This window comes from Siphateles boraxobius, unplaced genomic scaffold (genome assembly GCF_051911475.1).
Source record: "Siphateles boraxobius isolate OS27281-9 unplaced genomic scaffold, OSU_SipBor_1 19, whole genome shotgun sequence".
Lineage (NCBI taxonomy): Eukaryota > Metazoa > Chordata > Actinopteri > Cypriniformes > Leuciscidae > Siphateles > Siphateles boraxobius.
Window position 1 is genome coordinate 15,677,655 of NW_027508799.1, and position 21,893 is coordinate 15,699,547.

General features: G+C 37.1%; 1 protein-coding gene across 1 annotated transcript in view; it reads right to left on the bottom strand.

Moving 5' to 3' along the window:
* The window catches only part of LOC143741650 (copine-8), a 161,428-nt gene that overhangs the window by 30,324 nt on the left and 109,211 nt on the right, over nt 1–21,893 (bottom strand). The window contains exons 10-15 of the mRNA XM_077233941.1: nt 21,698–21,739; nt 20,268–20,343; nt 17,119–17,172; nt 16,311–16,372; nt 964–1,010; nt 274–455 (exon numbers count right to left, since the gene is read on the bottom strand). Coding sequence (XP_077090056.1) covers nt 274–455; nt 964–1,010; nt 16,311–16,372; nt 17,119–17,172; nt 20,268–20,343; nt 21,698–21,739 — 463 coding nt within the window. The remainder of the gene's footprint in view (nt 1–273; nt 456–963; nt 1,011–16,310; nt 16,373–17,118; nt 17,173–20,267; nt 20,344–21,697; nt 21,740–21,893) is intronic.

Sequence of the window (21,893 nt, forward strand, 5' to 3'; positions counted from 1 at the left end):
TCTAGGATGGAGTAAAAAGAAAGTACGAGAGATAAACAGAGGTTTTGGATTAGAGTAGTGGCTTGTATTTACAAGAAGGGATCCGTCAAGTGTATATGTCTAAAACCCAGTTTTGAAATTGAAAGCTTTGTGAAAATTTCTGTCTGTAGACAACACATAGTGAGAGAACATTCAGAAACATTGACATCAAAAACTTGTGTCTGCATATCAAACCTGCATATCTACAGTGTGTAAAGCTATCGCTGCCGGACAGGTGTTTTAAGAGTTGCTTACCAAGGCAAATTCATGGGATATTCTCCCATCAGGAGGCAGTTTGGCTCCGAACCCCAGTGCAGGGAACATCTTGTCGCTGTCATAGTCCTGTATGATCTCCCCCACAGCTTTAAGTGCCATGGCGTAGGCGTTGAGCTGATAGGGACTCATGTAATGAAGGGAAGTGGGCTGGGCTGGGTTGCCTGGGAACCGTGTGAAATAAAATGTGTACTTTAAGTGCAACTTAAGCATTAGTGGGAAAGCTTGGCAAAACACATCATATAAAGCCTATAATGCTATAAAACAATGTATATACTAATTTTAAATTTAAGTCTGGTTTATTTAATTTCTAACCTCCCAACTCTCTCAACATCTATTTAACTAATTAAATATCAGCCTCTCAATAAATATATATATATATATTTATTGAGAGGCTGATATTAAGAATCCAGAAGCAAAAAAAGCTAGTTATGTATAAAAATAGATTTCCCAAGGATGGCCCTGTAATTTAGATGGTTTTGTGATATTCCCTTTGAATCCACAAATGAATTTAAAAGGCAGCCCTCTCTGTATAATCACAAAGATCAGAGCTCTTATCACATTAAACCTCAATCATTATGATAGAGGATGGCTATTACTGGCTCTTTTTCATGCCTCATCTGCATACATTTCAATAATTTCAAACAGCCTTCTGATGGAGACGGCACTCACCGTTAGAAGCTGTGAAATCAATCGCCACTGTGAAATTAATCTGAGTCCTGCACCAAAAGAGACAAAGAAAGGTAATGGTTATTTTAGTCATGCTTCAATCTTGTGAACATTAAGTAAATTCATTAAGAAGTGGAAATGGTTATAAATACAGCCTCTCCAGGAGCTTATAAGGAAATTGATTAATTGAGCTGTCATTGAGAGGGTAAAAGATTGTTTAAATATGTTAATGTGAAACATAAAAATAATGTAAAAGGTCATGCTCTGATGTACAAGACATTTGTGCACCAGGTTTTCCAGATGTTTATCATCTGCAACTTATATTCCAAAGCGATATAATGCAATTAATGTCAAGCATGCAAAACACGTACAAATCACACACATGTGGAGAGGTAGATGCAAGTTTATTTGTATAGCACATTTCCCACTTGCCAGGAGATAAATTTTGTTTGCGTGACTGATCCTTTAGAAAGTATTTGCCTATGCAGAGTGTTCCAAACCACCACCTTTTGAGGTTGTATATCAGTTGGGATGCTACTTTATGGCAGCCTATGTAAGCAGTAGACTGCAAGAGTTCCAAAGACTGTAGAACAGAGTGAATTTTATGAGGTCTACTCTTGAGTCTGAGACGTATGGTCTTTCAAGGATATTAAGGCATCAGAAAGGAGTGGCTATTATATGCATGTGTAACCGGTCCTACTCGACTCGCTCCAAGCGAGATTCGAACCGGGAGGCGGGTGTTCTAACAAGGTGCAAACCGCAGCCGCAAGCTTCAGTCACTAGCGCGTCTCTTGAGGTCAGGGGAGTGAGGTTTATACGCACAAGGCCTCTTACAGGCCTACGTCTGTTACACTCACCCCCTAAACCTCACTCACATTCGGGTCACGGCACCAAATGTAACCGGTCCTACTCTACCCACTGAAAGCAGGATTTGAGCCACCGGCCACCGGCATGGGAGGTGGGCGCGCTAACAACGACATTAAAGGCCGCAGTAGCCAGGGGTGTGAGGTTTAAACGCACAACTCTTCATGATCTACGTCCGTTGCACATGTATGTTTTCTCTTATTTGTTCTTTTAACGTCTTTTAACTCACTGGGAGAATAGATATACAGGATACATTGAGCTGGGATGGGTGTATGTTTGCTGGGACATTGAGACAAGCAAACTAATGGCGTAAGTTCAGATCTATCTCCTCTCATTAGACTACTCTCATTACTTAGGTTACAGCTGTAGACACACACACACACACACACACACACACACACACACACACACACACACACACACACACACACACACACACACACGGAACTAGAAATACTCTCGTATGAAAATACACAAAATGTATGTGCAAGAGTGTGGATTGTCCTATCCCCCTGATAACTAAGCATTCCAGCATGCACTAAAACTAAACACAAACAACATTATTTTCATAAATATCAACAAAAATGGTCAAGTAAACATGAAGTACCCAGGCTGGAACTAGTTTGCCTGTAGAAGCTGTGTTGGGACATGTTTCTGGGACAGATATAATATGACTTTCATATAACAAAAAAAGTTTAAATCTGTTGGTTGTATGTATTACAGAACCAAATGCCTGTAGCTGAAGAAACACCCACTCAAATGTCTCTTGAGATGAACCAGCATTTAAAGGGAATTTTAAGCACATTTTTAGCTTATACTGTTGTGGTCAGAATTAATGGCACCCCTGGTAAATATAATCAAAAATGGCTATACAAATAAATCTGCATTGTTTCCTTTTGATCTTTCATTCAAAAAAATAGCAAAAATCTAACCTTTCATTGGAGTAAAAGAACTGAAAGTGGGGGGTAAATCACATTATGAAATAAAGGTTTTTCTCCTAAACACGCTGTTCATAATTATTAGCTCCCTGTTATTAAATACTTTTTGCAACCTCCTTTTTCCAAGATAAAAGCTCTGAGTTTTCTTCTATAATGCCTGATGAGTTTGGAGAGCACCTGACAGGAGATCAGAGACCATTCCTCCATACAGAATCTCTCCAGATCCTTCAGATTCCCAGATCCATGTTGGCGCTGCTTCTCTTCAGTCCAGCCCACTCATTTTCTATAGGGTTCAGGTCTGGGGACTTGTATGGTCATGGTAGAAGCTTCATTTTGTGCTCAGTGACCCATTTTTGTGTTGATTTTGATGTTTGTTTTGGACCGTTGTCCAGATGGAAGATCCAACCACGGCCCATTATAAGATTTCTAGCAGTCAAGTTTTGATTTTTTGGTATTTGCTAGAATCCATAATACCATGTATCTGAATAAGATGTTCAGAACAGGACCTCCAGTAAAAAATAGGCCCACAACATATAAGATCCAGCAGTATATTTAACCGTAGACATGGGGTACTTTTTATCCCTGTTTGCACCAAACACATCTGGTGGGTTTGCTGCCAAAAATCCCTTTTTTTGTTTCATCTGACCATAGAATCCAGTCATGTCTGACAACTGAATATGCTGGAGATTATTTTTGGAGGAGCGAGGATGATTTTTCTTGAAACCCTCTCAAACAACATGTGGTGATGTAGGGGTTGTTTGATATATATTTTTAGGCTTTCGACCCCCAAGACTCGAGTAATCTCTACAATTCTCCATCTGTGATCCTTGGAGAGTCTTTGGCCACTCAAAGTGTTTTGGAGAAACACTCCGTGTTTTGGAGAAAAACATTTATTTCATAATGATAGATTTAGATTTTGTGCATAGATTTTGCACATTTTTTGAATGAAAGATCAAAAGGATAAACAATGCAGATTTATTTTTTACAGACATTTTTTTTAATCATATTTACCAGGGGTGTCATTTATTCTGACCCCAAGTGTATTTATTTGAACTATTACTTTTGAGCATTGCTGTCTATGTATTGTGTTTCAAATCAGTCACTCGTGAGTGTACATAATTGGTAAGGATGCTGCCTTAAAAGGTAGCTGCCTAAGAAAGGAATTGGATAGTAATACCCAAGTGATTTCACAGATGAGATGAGCATGAGGCAGCTGAGTAAAGATGTCCCACCATTACTCACATTCAGTTGAGACTGAGCCAGTCATACCATCTGTTAGGATAATGCTTACAGCTCTCAGAAAACATATTTGTGACACAAAACACACCCAGAGTGTCATACAGACATATTAATTGTTGCATAAAATGTTCATATTCATACAGTGATTATTCATACAATGATTCATGTTTCTCATGGGATTTTGATTAGTTGGCTGGATTAATTCATACATTCATCCTGCCAATCATTTTCAAAGAAGAATGTTCATGTGACCAATAAAGCCTCAAAAGCCCCCAAACTAGTACAGATGCTAATGGATTTTACTAGCCACAACTCAACTTGTGAATGCAGAGAGGAAATAATCTATATTGGAGACATAGGATTGAAAGCATCACTACCATCTAACCCTATGTTTCCTATCTGGAGATTCTCCAAATATTACACAGAACCCTCTGACTGTATGGATGGGATCAAAGTGGTGTAGATGGGCAAGCCATGCAATGCCAGAATAATGGCTAATAATGGCTGAATATAAACAAAAGAATAATGAAGATTAGGTCAGAAGTGTGAAAGGTTTGTCGAATGAGAACCGTAGGAACATGAATGGGGCAGTTCACCTAGCCAGACCTTAGACAATAGAGTGCAAGTGGGTGTTTAAAGGGAAATCAAATATATTATTATTATTATCTTCTCAGCCTTCTCTAAAAACTCACATGACATGGTCTTAGAAAATATTTCATAAAATTCATAGTTTTAGAGACAACATCCTCAAAATTTGATATGAAGCATGAGCAGACTTCAGCTTCATTGTGTTTTAAAGTTGCTACACTACATCCCATCATATATTTAAACATTTAAAATATATTTTACATTTAATCATTTAGCAGACGCCTTTGTCCAAAGCAGCTTGTGAGAACTAAATCAAGCGAGTCATCATGAAGAGGAAAAAACAACACAAGAAGTGCTCAAAATACAAAGTTCAGGCATTGCTTAGAGTAGCATAAGCCAGACAATGGAGGATTTAAAGAAAAAGGAAATAAACTTATTTATTCATTTATTTTTTAAGAAGTCAAGTGCTCACGGAAGAGATGAGTTTTCAGCTGTCTTTTGAATGTTGTCAGGGATTCTGCATTCCAGACGAGGGTGGGGAGATCATTCCACCAGCAAGGAACCGTGAATGAGAATGTTCTGGAGAGTGATTTTGTGGCTCTCTGAGATGGTACAACGAGCCGTCGCTTATTTACTGATCGTAAGCTTCCGGTAGGGATGTAGACTCGTGGTCAATTTCTAAGCAAGCGTCAATGCCTTGAACTTGATGCGAGCAGCGAGTTTTAGCCAGTGCAGAGAGATGAATAGAGGGGTGACGTGGGCTCTTTTGGGCTCGTTGAAGACAAAGACGAGCTGCAGCGTTCTGAATCATTTGTAGGGGTTTAATTGCTAATGATAGAAGTCCAGCCAGAAGAGCCTTACTGTAATCAAGCCTAGAAATTACCAGGGCCTGGACGAGAAGTTTTGTTGCATGCTTAGTTAGGAAAGGCCTGATCTCCCTGATGTTGTGCAGTGCAAACCTGCATGATCGAGCTGTCTTTGTAATGTGGTCTGTGAAGGTCAGCTGATCATCAAATTTTACTCCAAGATGTCTGACCGAACTTGATGGGGTGATTGAGGATGAATGGCGAAATCGGGCTGTAGAGACGGATTGGCAGGGAAGAAGAGAAGCTCAGTCTTTGCCAGGTTGAGCTGTAGGTGATTTATAATTTGGTGATATATACTATATATTAGGTGATATACATATTGTTAATATTTTTATGTTTGAGATCTTATATCTCCATATCTGAGTAATTCTTAGTGTTGGCTTTTTTATGTCGGTTATGTGTCTATTCAGAATGACTTGTGAGCAGCAAGCTTTTTATTTTGGGTATGTAATGTATGCCTTACTTGCCAACATGTGGGGTGCTGGTGAAGGGGTTAACTTCATGGGACAGCAGAGCTCAATATTTAGTAAATCAAAAAACTCAAACTCCAGATAACAACAGCAAAAAGAACCAGTTGAATAGAAAAAAAAAGTAGGGTTGGGAGAAATGTTGGTGATGTGACACAATTGAGCTTGAGAGTTCCATTGCAGGCAAGAATCTTGATTGATTCAGGCAGAAACTGACAACTAGTGAGGGCACTTGAGGAGAGGTGATCATGACAGTATTTCCAGAGGGTTTATACAAACTGAACAGCTACATTCTTGAGAGGACATCTGGCGTTAGTCTAGTTATTAAATTATTAAAACTTAAACAAGGAGCTGAGCACAGTTGGGGTCCAGGAAATGGTCTGATTTTGCTTATGTTATGATGAATGGCTTGAACAAGAGAGTTGCTGCAATGTTGTCCACAAATGGTCTTCTAGGGTGGCTTCTACAGTTAAACACACCAGTGGGTGACACGTTGTGGCTGGAAGGAGATACCAGTTTTGTCAAGACTGAGAATGAGGTGATGAGTAATCCTCAAGGTCTATACTGTATGTCAGAGTGGATACAATGTTCTCTGAGAAAACAGATGTAGACAACAAAGTGTGATAAAATGTACACCTGTATGTGATCAGCAATGCAATAAGAAGAGTGAAGAGAAGAGTGATTTGATGTAGAAAAAAACAAAACAAAAAAGGGACCTAACACTGAGCCCTGTGGAACACCAGCTCATTCCTAATTTTGGAGATCTAGCTTCCTGCAGAGTTTAGAACTCTAATCAAACACGCATGAACCAGATAATCAAGGTTTTAGGGTTCATTAAAAATTACAGACTCAGAGCAGGGTTCTGAAGGAAAATTGTCAGTAGATCTCACAGACCAGGATTGGAAACCCCTGGTTGGGTACTTGATAAAGAGGGCAAATCAAATTAAGCCTGTGTGACAGGCTTTTAATGTTTGATTGATATGTATTCATTACTATTTAAACAGTTACAGAATTATCAGTCTTAATCGTTGTAACACATTCTCTTGGGACACCTGACATAGTCCTGTCAGTCTAGACTATAGATACAGACCAAAAGATTCCTAATACAGTGCTCCAAAATCAAACATCAAAACCTACCAAAAATACTTGTCAGAACAGTTCTGCAAATGTTTGTTTTCTCTCAAATAGCCAGAGTTGATTAATGTGCACTAGCCATATCAATGAGGCAGTCATTCACAGAACACATAAAATCATAACACCAGGCTTACTCATTCAAAACCTCATATTACATTCTGCTGTAACCCCCTGGGATTTCTTGTCCCAATCTATGTCAGTGGTACCTGACCACCAATTCATAGTGAAATCAAAAGTCAGAAGAGAGAAAGGCATCATCAGTAGGTTAAAGTGGAAAAGATCATGGCCATTCACTCACACAATATATTCCATTCAATAGGGGATGACTTACAGTACAGTACGCTGCCACAAAGCTCTTAGTTATTACTAAGAGCTTTGTGGCAGCAGCATACTAGAGTGGTACCTGCTATCTTAGTGTGTTTGTAATGGGGGCGGTTACTGTGAATGCAGGTGCGAAACTCAGTGTCTGAGATAATGAAAGTTGGAAGATTAGGACTGCCTCTGCCACAGATGGGACTCAGATGTTCAAAGAATATCCTCAAGGATATCAGGTTTCATTATCTGACAAAATCCCAAAGACACCTGCTTCTAGGACTGTGGGAAAAGATGAACAGTATGGGTGAATAAAAGGAAATTAAGGCTTATGGATATCACTTCATATACTGCATTATTAAAATGTTTCCATGATATAAACATAAGGAATCGTCAAAAGTGAAAACAGTACAGTGATATAACAGCTCCTGATAAATTGAATGAAATATTAAACTATTGAAATGTTGTCCTGTCCATGGTGTGCTTGAATTTGAAAAACTGTTCGAGAACCTCATCAATTTATTAAGACATATTTCAGGTCTTCATTTTGATTATTGTAATAAATGTTTTAATTTATCGTCAATAACATTATGTTCTTTATGCTTTAAAAATTGAATTGTCTTGTTGTGTATTCTTGATGTGTCTTAATGACATTATCTCCAAAAGGCATAATTTTCTTAGAAACAACGAAGATAAAAAAAATTAAACCTACTTAATTAATTATGTCGCAAAACCTTTTTTTTCCTATGGTGTAGTTTTTGTGGTAGGCCCAGAAAAAAATGGTCACAGATATGAATTATGAATTACTGGTCTGACTATGCCTGCAAAAAAACATTCTTGTTGTTGAGTTCTGACAAAGATGGATTAAAGTAGACGAAAGCCATCACGTTGGGACAGCTTTCTATTGGTCTGATAGAATGATTAATAAAAGTTGAGTTTTCGTTCTTTTTCCAAGGTCTCATGAAAGCTGATGAGGTGTTCTGTATGCATGAGCCGGTGGCTGGAGAAATGTCTTGTGACATAAGCACGGGAGACGACAGATGTTGTTGACTATAGGTGAGGGGACACTGTCCATCTGGAGCAGAGGGACTTCAGGGTACGAAGCAATTTAGTCAATACTGCATTACCTAACTACAATATACATCTGACAAGTCACATATGCTAGATAAGCCCACTTAAATGTGTCTGTTTAATTCTAAGGTATGAAAAAAAAATTATAATTGAGACTATTTACTACTATACCTTTATGACTTCTATATGTAAACAACCTCTGGTGTGTTAGGCTAATTCTGTATAGCAGCGTCATTCATCAGTGTGACATAAGCTGCTGAATTTTGAATAGATGTTGATATTTAAATGTGGGTGGTCATATGTTAATGTGCTCATGAGTGTTACATCCTTCTTAACTCTGACCTAAACCAACTGCTTCACAGGGAATTAGCCAAAAATTAAAAAAACAAATTATGATGTCATGATTGACCGAGATAATTCTCACAGATTCAAGATGTTTTAACCAACTCTTAAAGTCAGCATGAAATCAAAATTGAAAAACTGAAAAGTGTATTTCTTAAAGCAGCACTATGCAGTTTTTTTTTAGTTTGACTGAACAGCTTCAGAGTTATTGGAATGGTTATATGTGAGTGGAAAAACCGCACTTGCAACTTTGGGCCGGCGGTCCGGTGGAGAGGCCGTGAGTGCAGATCATAGACTGTCACGCTCTGCTTGAGTTGTATTTACGACAGTAACGTTAAATACAAGTACTCTACAGCAACTCTAGGGGTCGCTGTTTGACAAAAATGGAATTCCTGCATAGTGCTGCTTTAATACACAGTTCTGGCCTAATAGGAAACAAATTATGCTTGGACAGTGTTCTAAAAAAAATTGTGTTTGTACTCTTTTTCCAAATTATAATACCTTAGTCTACTTAGAAAACAATGTCCTATTCCGCTGATGTCACCTAGGCCCTCGTTCCTTTGTATAGCGTTAACCAATATCAAAATAACAGAGCATGTGAGCGAAGCGGAGCGGTGTGACACTCAGCTCAATATTCCGCTCTATGCGCGTGCGCTCCACTCAGTCGCTCGCGTCCAAAGCGAACGCTCCACTGATGAATCGCTCACGCTCACCGGTAAAACAAATCCCGCTCAGATCCTGCTCAGACATAAAATGTCTCTGTAGGCTTCTTGCTTTCTGTTTGAACTTTGCAATGAATATCTGGAATAAATGTATCATTTACAGTATCTAGGATTGTAAATAGAAGTTATTTCGGGGTGATTCTGAATAAAAGTCTGTTCTTTTTATTCATTTAAATGCATTAAAAAACATGTCTAGCCCTTTGGTAAACTTGCTTATTAATGCAATAACTGAAAAGGTATATTTGATTTTCGTTATTTTATTTCCGTGAACATAACTGCAGTTGCAAAACAGGTATATTAAACAGGCGCGCGCACGCACGCACGCATGCACACACAAACAAGATGCATGTTATGCATAAGGCTCGCAACTTCCTTAAAACAATATTTGAACTCCATAACCAACCCACTATTACTTTAGCTAATTCACCGATCCTCGAACTACCAAATCACAATAGGGCATTCTGAGTAGAGCGAGCGGCGCTGAGCGGACGGAGCGAGCGGAGCGGAATCTTCAGAAAGGCGCTCTCCGCTCAGGAGAAGTATTACCGCTCCGCTCACATGCTCTGCAAAATAACTATTTACACATTGTTTTAGCAAGCTCACATTTGGCTCCATTCTTGTAAGGAACGCCCACTTATCATGATCCAAACAAATTCCAAAGGGGCTTTTGCACAGGAGGAAACTTTTCATAGTTCCTAGAACTATTGGCGGAAGTACCCGGATTTTGCCGTGTTCGCACCACAGGAACAAGGAACTATTTTAGTTCTAGGAACTGGTTTTGGAGGAACTAATTTAGCTCCTACTTAAGGGATGGGTCTAAACCAGCACTATAGGAACTACCCGTGACGTTAGTGTATGCTGATCGGCCGAACGCACGCGAAACACCAGCACCTGCCATTTTTAAAAAATCTGTGTAAACACACAGCTTATAGCCTTTTATGCTTTTATACTATAATGTCTTTCTATGTATAACAGTTCTATCTAATAACATATTAGACAGGACTGTTAGATAGATCGTAAACTAATGAACACGGAGAATGTGAGCACTGTGAGCTCAGGCTCTGGCGTTTTAAGCGCCATCAAAATAAAGGTCCGACATTCAGTCAAAATAAAAGTCACAACAACAAGTGCGGCTTATGTCAATTACGTCAACGAGTTCCTACTGGCGGTGCGAATGCAACCAGGAAAATGTTTGAACCATTTGTTCTCGGGGAAACACCCTGGTGGCTAGTTCCTTGAACTAAGTTCCTTGAAGTACCTGGTGCGAAAGCACCTCAAATGGATAAAATCAAGTCCAACTATACATTTTTTTGATGAAATGGGTTGACATTCTATTTGCTCTACGATCCCATTCTATATTCTGGTTAGGCTAGTCTTATTTTGTAGCATGTGAGAGCTAATTAGCATGTGAGAGCTAACAGACGGAATACTGTTGACAGTAACATCGAATCCATTTTGCCAGTTGAAATCTCAATACATTAGATTAAAGTAAATAACGGCCAAGTTAACATGCAATAGTGTAAAATAATTAATGAATCGTTAATCCGTTGAGCTTTTCTCTCTGATGTAAAAAGACAGCTGTTAGTGTGGCTCAATCCAGGGAGCAAAATCGTCAACCAAACACACAAATGTGGCTGACAACAGCTGTCCTTTGAGATAACTCCACACACAGAACTGTAATTTACGACTGCAGATGCTCGCAGAGTTCTTCTCCTTGAGGGCTCCCTTATACCAATTAACTGATTGAATTGTTCTTCATCACAGTGGCTGTCTCTCTAGAGCGCTGTGCTCTTCATCTCCTGCAGCTAATGAGGTGCACTCCAGACTAGTGTCAATCACTGCTCAGGGACGCCACAAACGGACAGATGACAGAGAGATGGCGATGAGAGAGATAAGAGGAGAAAAGAGTGAGAAGATCATTCAGAATCAGAAAAGAGTGAGAAGGGGCCCTATCATACACCAGGTGCAATGTGGCGGCAGTGTTTTTTGCTAGTTTCAGCCTGACACAGTTATTATTTTCACGTCCTGTGTTTAATTGTGTTTAATTAAATAGCGAATGTATTTGCGCCCATTTTTGCGGCCATGGGCCGCTAAGTTGTACACTTGAGTGTTTTGTTTTTCGAGGCCGACCAACACAAACCGAGGCATGGTGTGAAAAAAAGATTGGTGTAAAAAAAAATGAAATTTCTGAAAACGAGGTGTGTTCAGGCACATTGTTGTCGTGTTGCTATTTTGAAGCAGCTAAAATAGACTGGACCATAGACCTTCAAAAACCTGGTCTAAAGCCAATGGCGCAATATTTTTATTTTATTTGATGAGGGCATTAGTAATGTGCGGCTATAGTCGGGTCCACAACGCACGTACACTTTGTCCCAAAAATGGTCTGCTCGCGTGCTTTAACCAATGCACGAGCAGATCCGTTTTCTCGCTAGAGAAGCGTTCAGATTTTCCACTTGCAAATTCCGCCATATAAATAGCGAATCCGCCATGGTGCGAGCGCAACTGGGTTTTAAATGAAATGGGAGATGAGAGTCTGATTGGTTTATTGCACGTTACGCCCAAAACACGCCGACCGTTTTTCCCGTCGTTAAACTAGCAAAAGTGAATTCGGACATGCCCTAAGTGCACTTGTGCCGTGCGCTTTAGACCATGCGCTTAGGTCGTTAAAATAGTGCCCAAGTTGTTTATCACAGTAGGCCTAATAGCAGGTCAAATAATGGCGAATTAAATACAGTGTATATAAAAAAGTCTGTGTAAATAAATTAAATAAATATTTAACTAAGCCATCTTGAGTAATTGAATTTAAATGTAAAAAATTTATAATTTCTTTATTTTAATTTCGAGTAATTTTCTTTTTAAATGTAATATCCAATTTAATAAAAAAAGAGCTTCGATGTCGATTATGATTGGTCAACAAAAAAAAAATCCATCCATTCATCCTCAAAACCGCTTTATCCTCTGCAGGGTTGCAGAAATGTTTTATATATTTTGAATTTGATATTGATATGATAAACAATATTACATAAGCAGGTTGTTAGGGCATGACACAATGCCAAATAAGCATAGCGCATTACTGTTTTTACAGGCAGATTTCAATTAATAATAATAATTTGTTACATTTATATAGCGCTTTTCTAGGTACTCAAAGCGCTTTACATGGAAGGGGGAATCTCCTCAACCACCACCAGTGTGCAGCATCCACCTGGATGATGCGACGGCAGCCATATTGCGCCAGAACGCCCACCACACACCTGCTTACTGGTGGAGAGGAGACAGTGATGAAGCAAATCATTATATGGGGATGATTAGGAGACCATGATGGAGGCATATTTGGCCAGGATGCCGGGGTTACATCCCTACTCTTTTTCGAAGGACATCCTGGGATTTTAAATCATCCTCGGTTTAACGTCTCATCCGAAGGACGGTGCTCTTTGACAGTATAGTGTCCCCGTCACTATACTGGGGCGTTAGGACCCACACAGATCACAGGTTGAGCACCCCCTGTTGGCCTCACTAACACCTCTTCCAGCAGCAACCTGGTTTTCTCAGGAGATCTAACATCCAGGTACTAGCCAAGCTCAGCCCTGCTTAGCTTCAGGGGGCAACCAGTCTTGGGCTACAGGGTGATATGGCTGCTGACAGTTACCAAGTAACTTGGGGCATTATTATATAGAATTCAGTTGATATACAGTACAGTCACAGGTGTGTGTATATAAGGTTTCAAACGTGTTTCTCACAACTAGATCATAGAGCCGGGAAATATAACTCATGTAAAACCTCATTAACTACCTTTAAATCTCAACTTGGTATTGAGAAAGTAAAGTAGATGTACCAACTTTTTCACTAAGTGTGCTCATTTAGTTAGAGTATTTTGCTATGGGCTACAGCATAAACACTGTCATGCAGAATTACACTAACAGTGTTTCATACTGCAACTGCCAACAGGTGCAGAGAAGCTTTTATCACGGTAGAGGAAAAATGTGCATAAGTAGGGGAACTGAAAACGTGGCTGCCATTACGTAATGCGAGAGAGTTCTCAACAAAATCCATTTACAGCCCTACACAACTTTCCACTCTAGCCATTCACACAATGACATGCACCGAAAAACAGCAGCCATTACCACCAAGAAACATCGCTTTGGGAGTTGTGTTCTTCAAAATAAGATAAAATATATAAATGCACCTACTGTATTTGAATTTGCATGTGCATGTCTGTCTATTTACTTGCTTAAAGGAATAGTTTAGCCAAAAAATGAATATTCTGCTATTGCTTATTCTTACATGTGGTTGTTTCTGGGTATGAAACACAAAATTAGATATTTTTAAAGAATCTTTACACACTTGTGACCATGACAGAAAAACTCTAAAATCACTATTAAAAGAAACATGAAAGTAGTTTGTTGCAAGCAGTTTAGGCCCGTATCGGAAATGGAGCGAGTATTAATGAGCGTTACCTGCGCTCCACGCTGGTCTCGAGTCCCACCGAGGAGCTCCAGAAGGATAAAAAGTGGGGTGATGACAATGGAAGACGAGGGAGGACCAGGCATGGACTTTGCATTGTTGTTTGGTTCTAGGGGGTGTTTACACGACACTGTTTTCAACTAAAAATGTAAAGCGTTTTATGCGTTTTGGCAGTTCATTTACACAACAACGCCGTTTTGGGTGCCTGAAAACGTAAACTTTTGAAAACGAGTTTGAAAGTGCAAGTTTTTGAAACCGGTCTCCATGTACACCACAAAAAAGCAACTCTCTGAAGACGATGACGTCATGCATATGCGTATTACTTGTTCAGTCTATTGTGTTTCATCGCCGTGTAATGGCCTGGCAGCAGAATACGCGTTTTTAGTCGTTTTCGCGGATCCGTGTGAATGGGGATCGTTTTGACAATGTGGTCTATAAAAGTTTATAGAAACGCTCCGAGCCAAGCTATGGATCAAATCAGTCATACGATTTATTTTTATGGAACCATTGCATCTGTTTATTTGGTTCTTTCCATTCATGCCTTTGGACACTCTCAATTGTATAGTGTCTGGTTTAGACTTTACCATGCACACTAGCAGCCTGATGGATCTTTGTATAATGGGTGCTTGGTTGAATGCGTTTGCACATGAAGTCATGGGTTCAGATTATTTAATAGTTGTTTTTTATGACTTGTTACTCAAGTATCAATTTTTATGTACTTATGTTTGTCTTTTATTGTACAATGGTCTGTAAGCAGAAAACTTCTCAGTTTTAAGCCTATCGTTGTCGCGTAGACGTACCCTTAGTTTATGCGGCAGTCGTCCGTGAGCTTTACTTTTGCTTTGTTTTTTATTTTTATAGTTTTATTAAAGTTATGTTGAACTTTCTCCAGTTCCTGCCTCGTTTCTCCCTGAGCCTTCAACATCGTTACATAGTTAATTTACAAAGTCTTCAAAAATATATCAGAAAAAAGATCCGCAAACGAATATAGGCCAAGCTCACAGGATTTTATTGTTTATTGCTCACAGGATTTTATTCATTATATTATTACTCATCTGTTTGGGACTAGTGTTTGGCACTACGCCTTTCCATCCCTCCGAAGTCTTTTTTTTTTTTTAGCCACTTATTTTTTCACTTATTCTATTTAGTTATTAAATATGTAATTCAGACATAGCGTGACTTCAATACACCTCTTCTATGATGCACATTTTTTTAATAGTAATTTGATATTTGGGGGACATAAAGTAACAAAATGTCAGGGTGAAAGAACCAATATCAAAATAAAGGGGAAAAATATATATTGAAAGAATGAAATGACTTTAAAGTCAACCTTATTAAGCCTTTTGGCATAGTCATTTATTATTTCTTTAAAAAATATGGTTAAACAAAACTTCTCTTTTGCATATTAATATTTGAAAAATGTTTGTGAGACATTTTTCAAAACCTCATGAAACCAACATGAATACAAAGAGTGCATTTCTGATCACTTGGCAAAAAGTTGTCCCTCCTTGAAAAAGTTTCACTATCTTTGTCATTGATGTCATTATTCCCTGATTATATTCACCTCTAATGAAGCGAGCGTTGCGTGTGCAGAATAAAAAAAAGTGCTTTGTGTTCGGGTTACTACACATGGAAGAACCGACATTTTACCAGCTTATGGCTTGGAACATCAATTAATAACACAATTTGCATTGTTGGATAAACTATCCCGTTCAGCCATCATCCATTAGCGATCGAGTTCTTCGTTCTATGATTTCTGTTTTTATTGGATGAAAACAATAAATGATGAGCTGGACATTCCAGTACACTTACAGCAAGTGTGAGAGACACATGCAGACTGGAGACGAATTCATCTCAAGCGCACTGACCTTTCACCACAACATCTCAGACTAAAAGGAAGGAGTAGCCATTAAAATGGACGTCTGGTGGTGTCGTGTCAGAGCAGAGGTGACCGCAGCCACCATAATGAAAAGCGTCGCTCAGTGTGGGCGTGCGATCTGCCATGCATGGATGAACCCTGCCTACCCCTTGCATTTAATCGCACACACCTGTGCTAAGAATAGCAACCCAACCTCATCTATCATCTACAATGAATGGACTTGATCACTCATGGTGTCCGGCTTGAAGTCTTGCCAGTGTAATTGCCAAGAAGGACTTCAAGAACCTGTCGAGACCTGCTGTTGAGGACGCAGGCTAAGTTCTGGGTGGTTCACCACTAGTAATATGAGAGTTTAAATACACCAAGTCACTTTCTTTTCCACAAGCATTTGTTGTCTGTTGAGGTTTCCACCTCAGTAGCTGATTGTAAAAGAAGAAGTGTTTGCAAATGTGCGAAACATCACTTACCCGCCTTTGATGTAGTCCAGGAAGGTGACTTCAATATCAACGAGAAACGATAGCAGTGTCACCTGGAGACATGATGTCGGAAAATGTGATTCTGTGTGCTGTCGTGTCTCTATATCAACAATTAGCTGATTCTTTTGAGTGATTCTGATTTAAATAAAGGGACTGCTTTAAGCATACACAACAAAACAGCAACTAAAATTGTTAGGAAACCTTCTTTGAAACTTCTTTTTGCTTGTCAAACTACAAACTAGCCAGAATTCAAAGTACAGAAGTGTCATCTAAAGTGTCAATTATATCGTGATATATATCATTATTGTGAAATAAATGTAGGCCTACACATGCCGTAATATAACATTTTTTGGTGACACTTTACAATAAGGTTCATTAGTTAACATTAATGTATTAAATAACATGAACTAACAATGAGCAATACATTTGTTACAGTATTTATTAATCTTTGTTAATGTTAGTTAATACAAATACAGCTGTTCATTGTTTGTTCATGTTAGTTCACAATACATTAACTAATGTTAACAAATACAACCTTATATTTTAATAAGGTATTAGTAAATGTTGAAATTAATATTAACTAAGATTAATAAATGCTGTAGAAATATTGTTCATTCTTAGTTCATGTTAACTAAGGTAGTAATGTTAACTAATGAAGCTTATTGTAAATTGCTACGACATTTTTGTCATATCACCCGGCGGCAATGTTACTTGTAGTTTCTCTCCAACTCAGAAAAATCAATCATCAAAAAATAAATCATACACTAGCAAGAAAGCAACATGAAAAATGTTTGCTTACGGTTCCAGAGTTGAGATATTTTTTCTTCTTGGCTTTCTTCTTAAGGTTTATGACCTGTGGAGAGAAAAATAATGTATGACATTGCTTAAGGGACAATGGCATTTGTATAAGACTATTCTACAGCCTTCTACACACAGTCCAAGTTAAATTAAAACTATATGTACACTGTAAAAAAAAAAAAAGTTGCTGTCTTAAAGTAAGTACAATCAACTTGGATGTTTAAGTCATTTCAACTTAAATTACATTAAACTGAAATGAGTGGAATCTTGTGTAACATAAAAAAGTTAACTTATTTTGATGAGTTAAAGCAATGTAAAACATATGTTATCATAACTTATTGGTCATATATATTTTTTACAGTGTAGAAATTCATATTTTCTGTTAAAATGTGAAAAGAAAATTATATATTAACATAAAAATTACACAAAAAGTTAAGATTAAGAAAATAAATTGATCAACACTTTCAATAAATGCAATTCAAAAACGGCATTTAAACATAGTTATTAATGTTTTATTTTATTGTGACATTTAAACAATATTTTATACATTAAATAAATAATAAGAGTTCACACATGTCTATTTATTTGTCATTTTTTAGTTTTAAATGAATAAATTGATCATTGATTCCTGTATTTTTTAAATTGCAGTTTACTTTATTTTTCACCTTAAAACCTTTATCTTGTTATAAAGTGGAATTGGAACCAGAATTGTTAAATGCATTGCTTCATTCCAATCCTTACTGATATATATATATATATATATATATATATATATATATATATATATATATATATAAAAATAAGTGTCGCCATGCGCGTATTTGTGCAAAAAATAGGAGAACAGGAAAAAATAAAGCAAAACAAGAGGCTAGAGAAATATGTGAGACCAACCAAACAAAAGACTGAGATTATAGTGACAATTATTCACATATGGAAAAGACTGAGGCACATATATAAAAATATAAAATAAATGATCTCTTCCTCCCACTCACTAATGCTAAATGAGTTATGAACAAATGCAATGCCTGTGGGATGAGATCATCTGCTAACATCTCAAGATCTGTGACTAAATTCTCACTTTGCTGAATGTTTCTCTTAAATGACAGTGTGAAATTACTCACTTTAACTGAGAAAACATTGTTTTTTTTATGTCATCTTTTTATCAAATTATGTAATTTCTTTCAGATTTGTCATTTTGTTATTTAAATTTGATAGGGCCAGCAGTCTCAGGGAAAGATACTCTCTGAGATTTTCAGTACTTATTTCAGCACTGGCTATTTTTTTTTTTGAATGGTGCATTTACTTTTATCTTAAACAATGACCCAAAAATCCTCATATCTGAAATTCACTCATTTTCCTCATCATTTCAGATTTAAAAAGTCTTATGAAAACCTACTAAATTTTCAGAACTCAAAACTTCCTTCCCAGTCCAAAAGGATAATTTAATAAAACTAGCTGCAAAAATGACTCAAATATCTGTGAATGCGTGACGGAACATGAATGGACTAAACATGAGAAGAACTCTAAATTATAGAAAACAAAATGTTAATGTATAAATGTAAAATGTAAACGAAATCTGTCAAACCCTGATTTTCCTGGCTGTGTGTAGCACCTACAGCTTTATATATCCTTCTGAGGGTTTGCAATGTTAGAAACGAGCATCTGAAGTTTTTTTTTTAACAAGGTCACTGATAATTTCAGTCTGACCATTTAAACAGCATCTTTCATAATGTAATTGATTTTGAAGGATGCAGCAGTTAAAAATTATATTATGCCTGGGCAACGATTAATCGCGATTAATCGCATCCAAAAAAAAACATTTGTTTACATAATATATGTGTGTACTGTGCATAACTATTTTGTATATATAAATAAACACATATGCATGTATATATTTAAGAAAAAATTGTTATTTATGTATACAATATTTATATATAATATCAATTATGTATAAATATATATACAGTATATACATGCAAATATTCCTTAAATATATACATGCATATGTGTTATAAATGCAATAATTATGCACAGTACACACAGCAGCACCAGCAGCAAAAATGGCTCATATAAACATCTATTGTTTATCTAGTCCCAATCATTGTGAAATAATGTTCCAAAATTCTGCTCTAAATAACTGTAAATTCACCTCAAATATATAAAATATCGTTATTGTGTGCATTGTTATTATTATTATTAAATGTCATTGTGCCCATAAAGAAGGTGGAAAATGATCATGACAAACTCCTTCACTAACATTATAAATGAACTGTACTAAAATCATAAACAACACCTATAATAAAATATGTATCTTCAGTTTGGGTTTGATGTTCAAGAGTCAAATGTCTTTCATATGCAGGTCTACTGTACATCTACTTAAGTGGAAAAATATGTTTCATGTCAAAATTGATAGTGTAGTACGAACATCATGTATTCATGCGTTTCTTTAAGATAGGTTTTCATTACGCATAAATATCTTACAGTTATTTTCTGGTACCCACACACTGAGAACTGTAATGTGTGGAAATTAGCAGAGAAAACAAATTACTTTCGCAAGTTGTCTGGAAGTTGTGATTTTCTCACTTATACAGAGGTTGCAGCCTACAAGTCGAATACTGTAAGTTATGTGGAAGAAATGTAATATGTTATGTATCATGTTTGCATTTTTCTAAATTAATGGAATTACTTAGAAAGGCAGTAATTATAATAAGATAATTTGCATGAGGATTGCATGTCGAGTCACATGCTTCTCTGCTGATTTGAAAACAAACAAAAAAAGAACAGTTATTGATCTTGAATGGATGTATATAACCATTGTATACATGGCTGGAAATGAGAAATGTGTGACTGTTATATGACCGTGACAGAAGGGCCTACGCTCAAGGGTAGAATATGATGAACAAGTCTAGAAATGTCCCATGCATGGTTGAAAACATTTTCATTAACCTAGAAAGATAACATTCTGGGAGTCAAGACTATAAACGAAGAATGATGCCATGCCACTCTGTATGACTGCTGACCTTTCCTTGAAAGGGAATAAATAATCTTTAAAGACAATTGGTACGTGTTTGTCTCTTATTCAGTGATATAATTGCGTTTGCCACCACAGTTATATTTGTTATACTGTGAATTTACTTTGTATAAGATTACCTCATACACGTTAAATTGTGACTGGCCTCTTGACAGTTCTCTATAGCTGGTGCTGAATTCTCCAATGAAGTCATGGCTGTAAAACACACACATACACAGATTGGTCTGAGCAATTGTTGGAGAACAGTACATTTGTTTCATAATGAGCTTTACATTTTCAAAATTTAGCTCTGATAAGTTCCTGAAATTTCACAGTACTCAGCCATTTATCATGCTGTGAGTGAAAAGATTAATTATTTTAGATCAAAGCACCCTATACAAAAAAAACCCCTATCAACTAGGATCATTTATGTGAATGTGTGTGATGGACCAACCCGATCTCATGGCACTTCGTATGTATTTTACAAGGTGGCTAATCGTACGAAATTCCTACGTTTTCTTGTTTTTAATTCGTGTGAATTCATACGGATGACCTACCCCTGACCCCGCCCCTAAACCTCCCCTTCACTGAGGTTTAGATAAGTCGTACGAATTCGTACGAATTGGCCACCTCGTACTCACTCGTACGAATTGGTCGTGAGATAGTGTTGGATGAACTGATCACCCTTTATTTGGGTTTTAAAAAAATTCAAAAACATACAAACGTGCTTACAAATCCCAGCCAATAATGTCTCTAAATAAGAATCTAATATGTTGTGGTTTATGTACTGAAAAAGACATAATCAGAATACTATGGAGCCCCTAAGGGGAGATGGTTATGGAAAAATTAGATAGGAGGAACAAGTACAGGTGAAACCCGAAAAAATATCGTGCAACAGTTCATGTATTTCAGTAATTCAAATTAAAAGGTGTAATTAATATATTTAGTATATATAACTATATACATATGCATGATTATACTTTTCAGAGGGCCGACATTACTGTATTTAAAATCCTTTTTTTTATTGATTTCATGTAATATTCTAAGTTTCTGAGATTTAAAATTTGGGGTTTTCATAATCTGTCATCAAAATTATAACTTTTCCACGATATTCACATTTTTCGAGTTTCACCTGTATATTTCAAAGCTTTTGTGCTTGTTTGCAAAAATAAATTGTTCTTCCCATCTCACCCTGTCCTTTAGGGGATCCGTTACTGCATGTGTGGATCAACGCTGCAAAAGAAACACAATACTTGTGTTTCCTTTATCAATTGAGCTCTGAAACATTTTAAACACAAAAGTGTGTGTTTTGCATCTGTATTGGACATCTTTTTGCGCATATTTTGACCATGAAAAATAAATTAACTACTTGACTTTTTTAGTTTGAAAACACTAATGTACTCAAAAGAAATGTACTTAAAAGACTGTTCAATTTGATCATTTGTTTCATGCTCAATTTCTCTATCCCACCGAAAACACTTTAGGTATCTGTACTCTATAATTAATGGATGTATGCAGTGAGTGCCAGATGAGCATTTTAAGCTTCATGTGACAGTTTACAGTTCATTACCTGCCATCACGATCCCAGTCATACACTTCAACCTTGATCGCTCTGTGAAAGAGACAGAGGATTTGGTCCATATTAAACATAAACTGTAGTGTTGAGATTTCTACTTTTTTTTCTGCATAGAGAGTGCAATCACGCATCAACACATTGTACATTGTGCCTTTGTGTGAATTTCTTCAAAAAAAAAAATATTTGGACA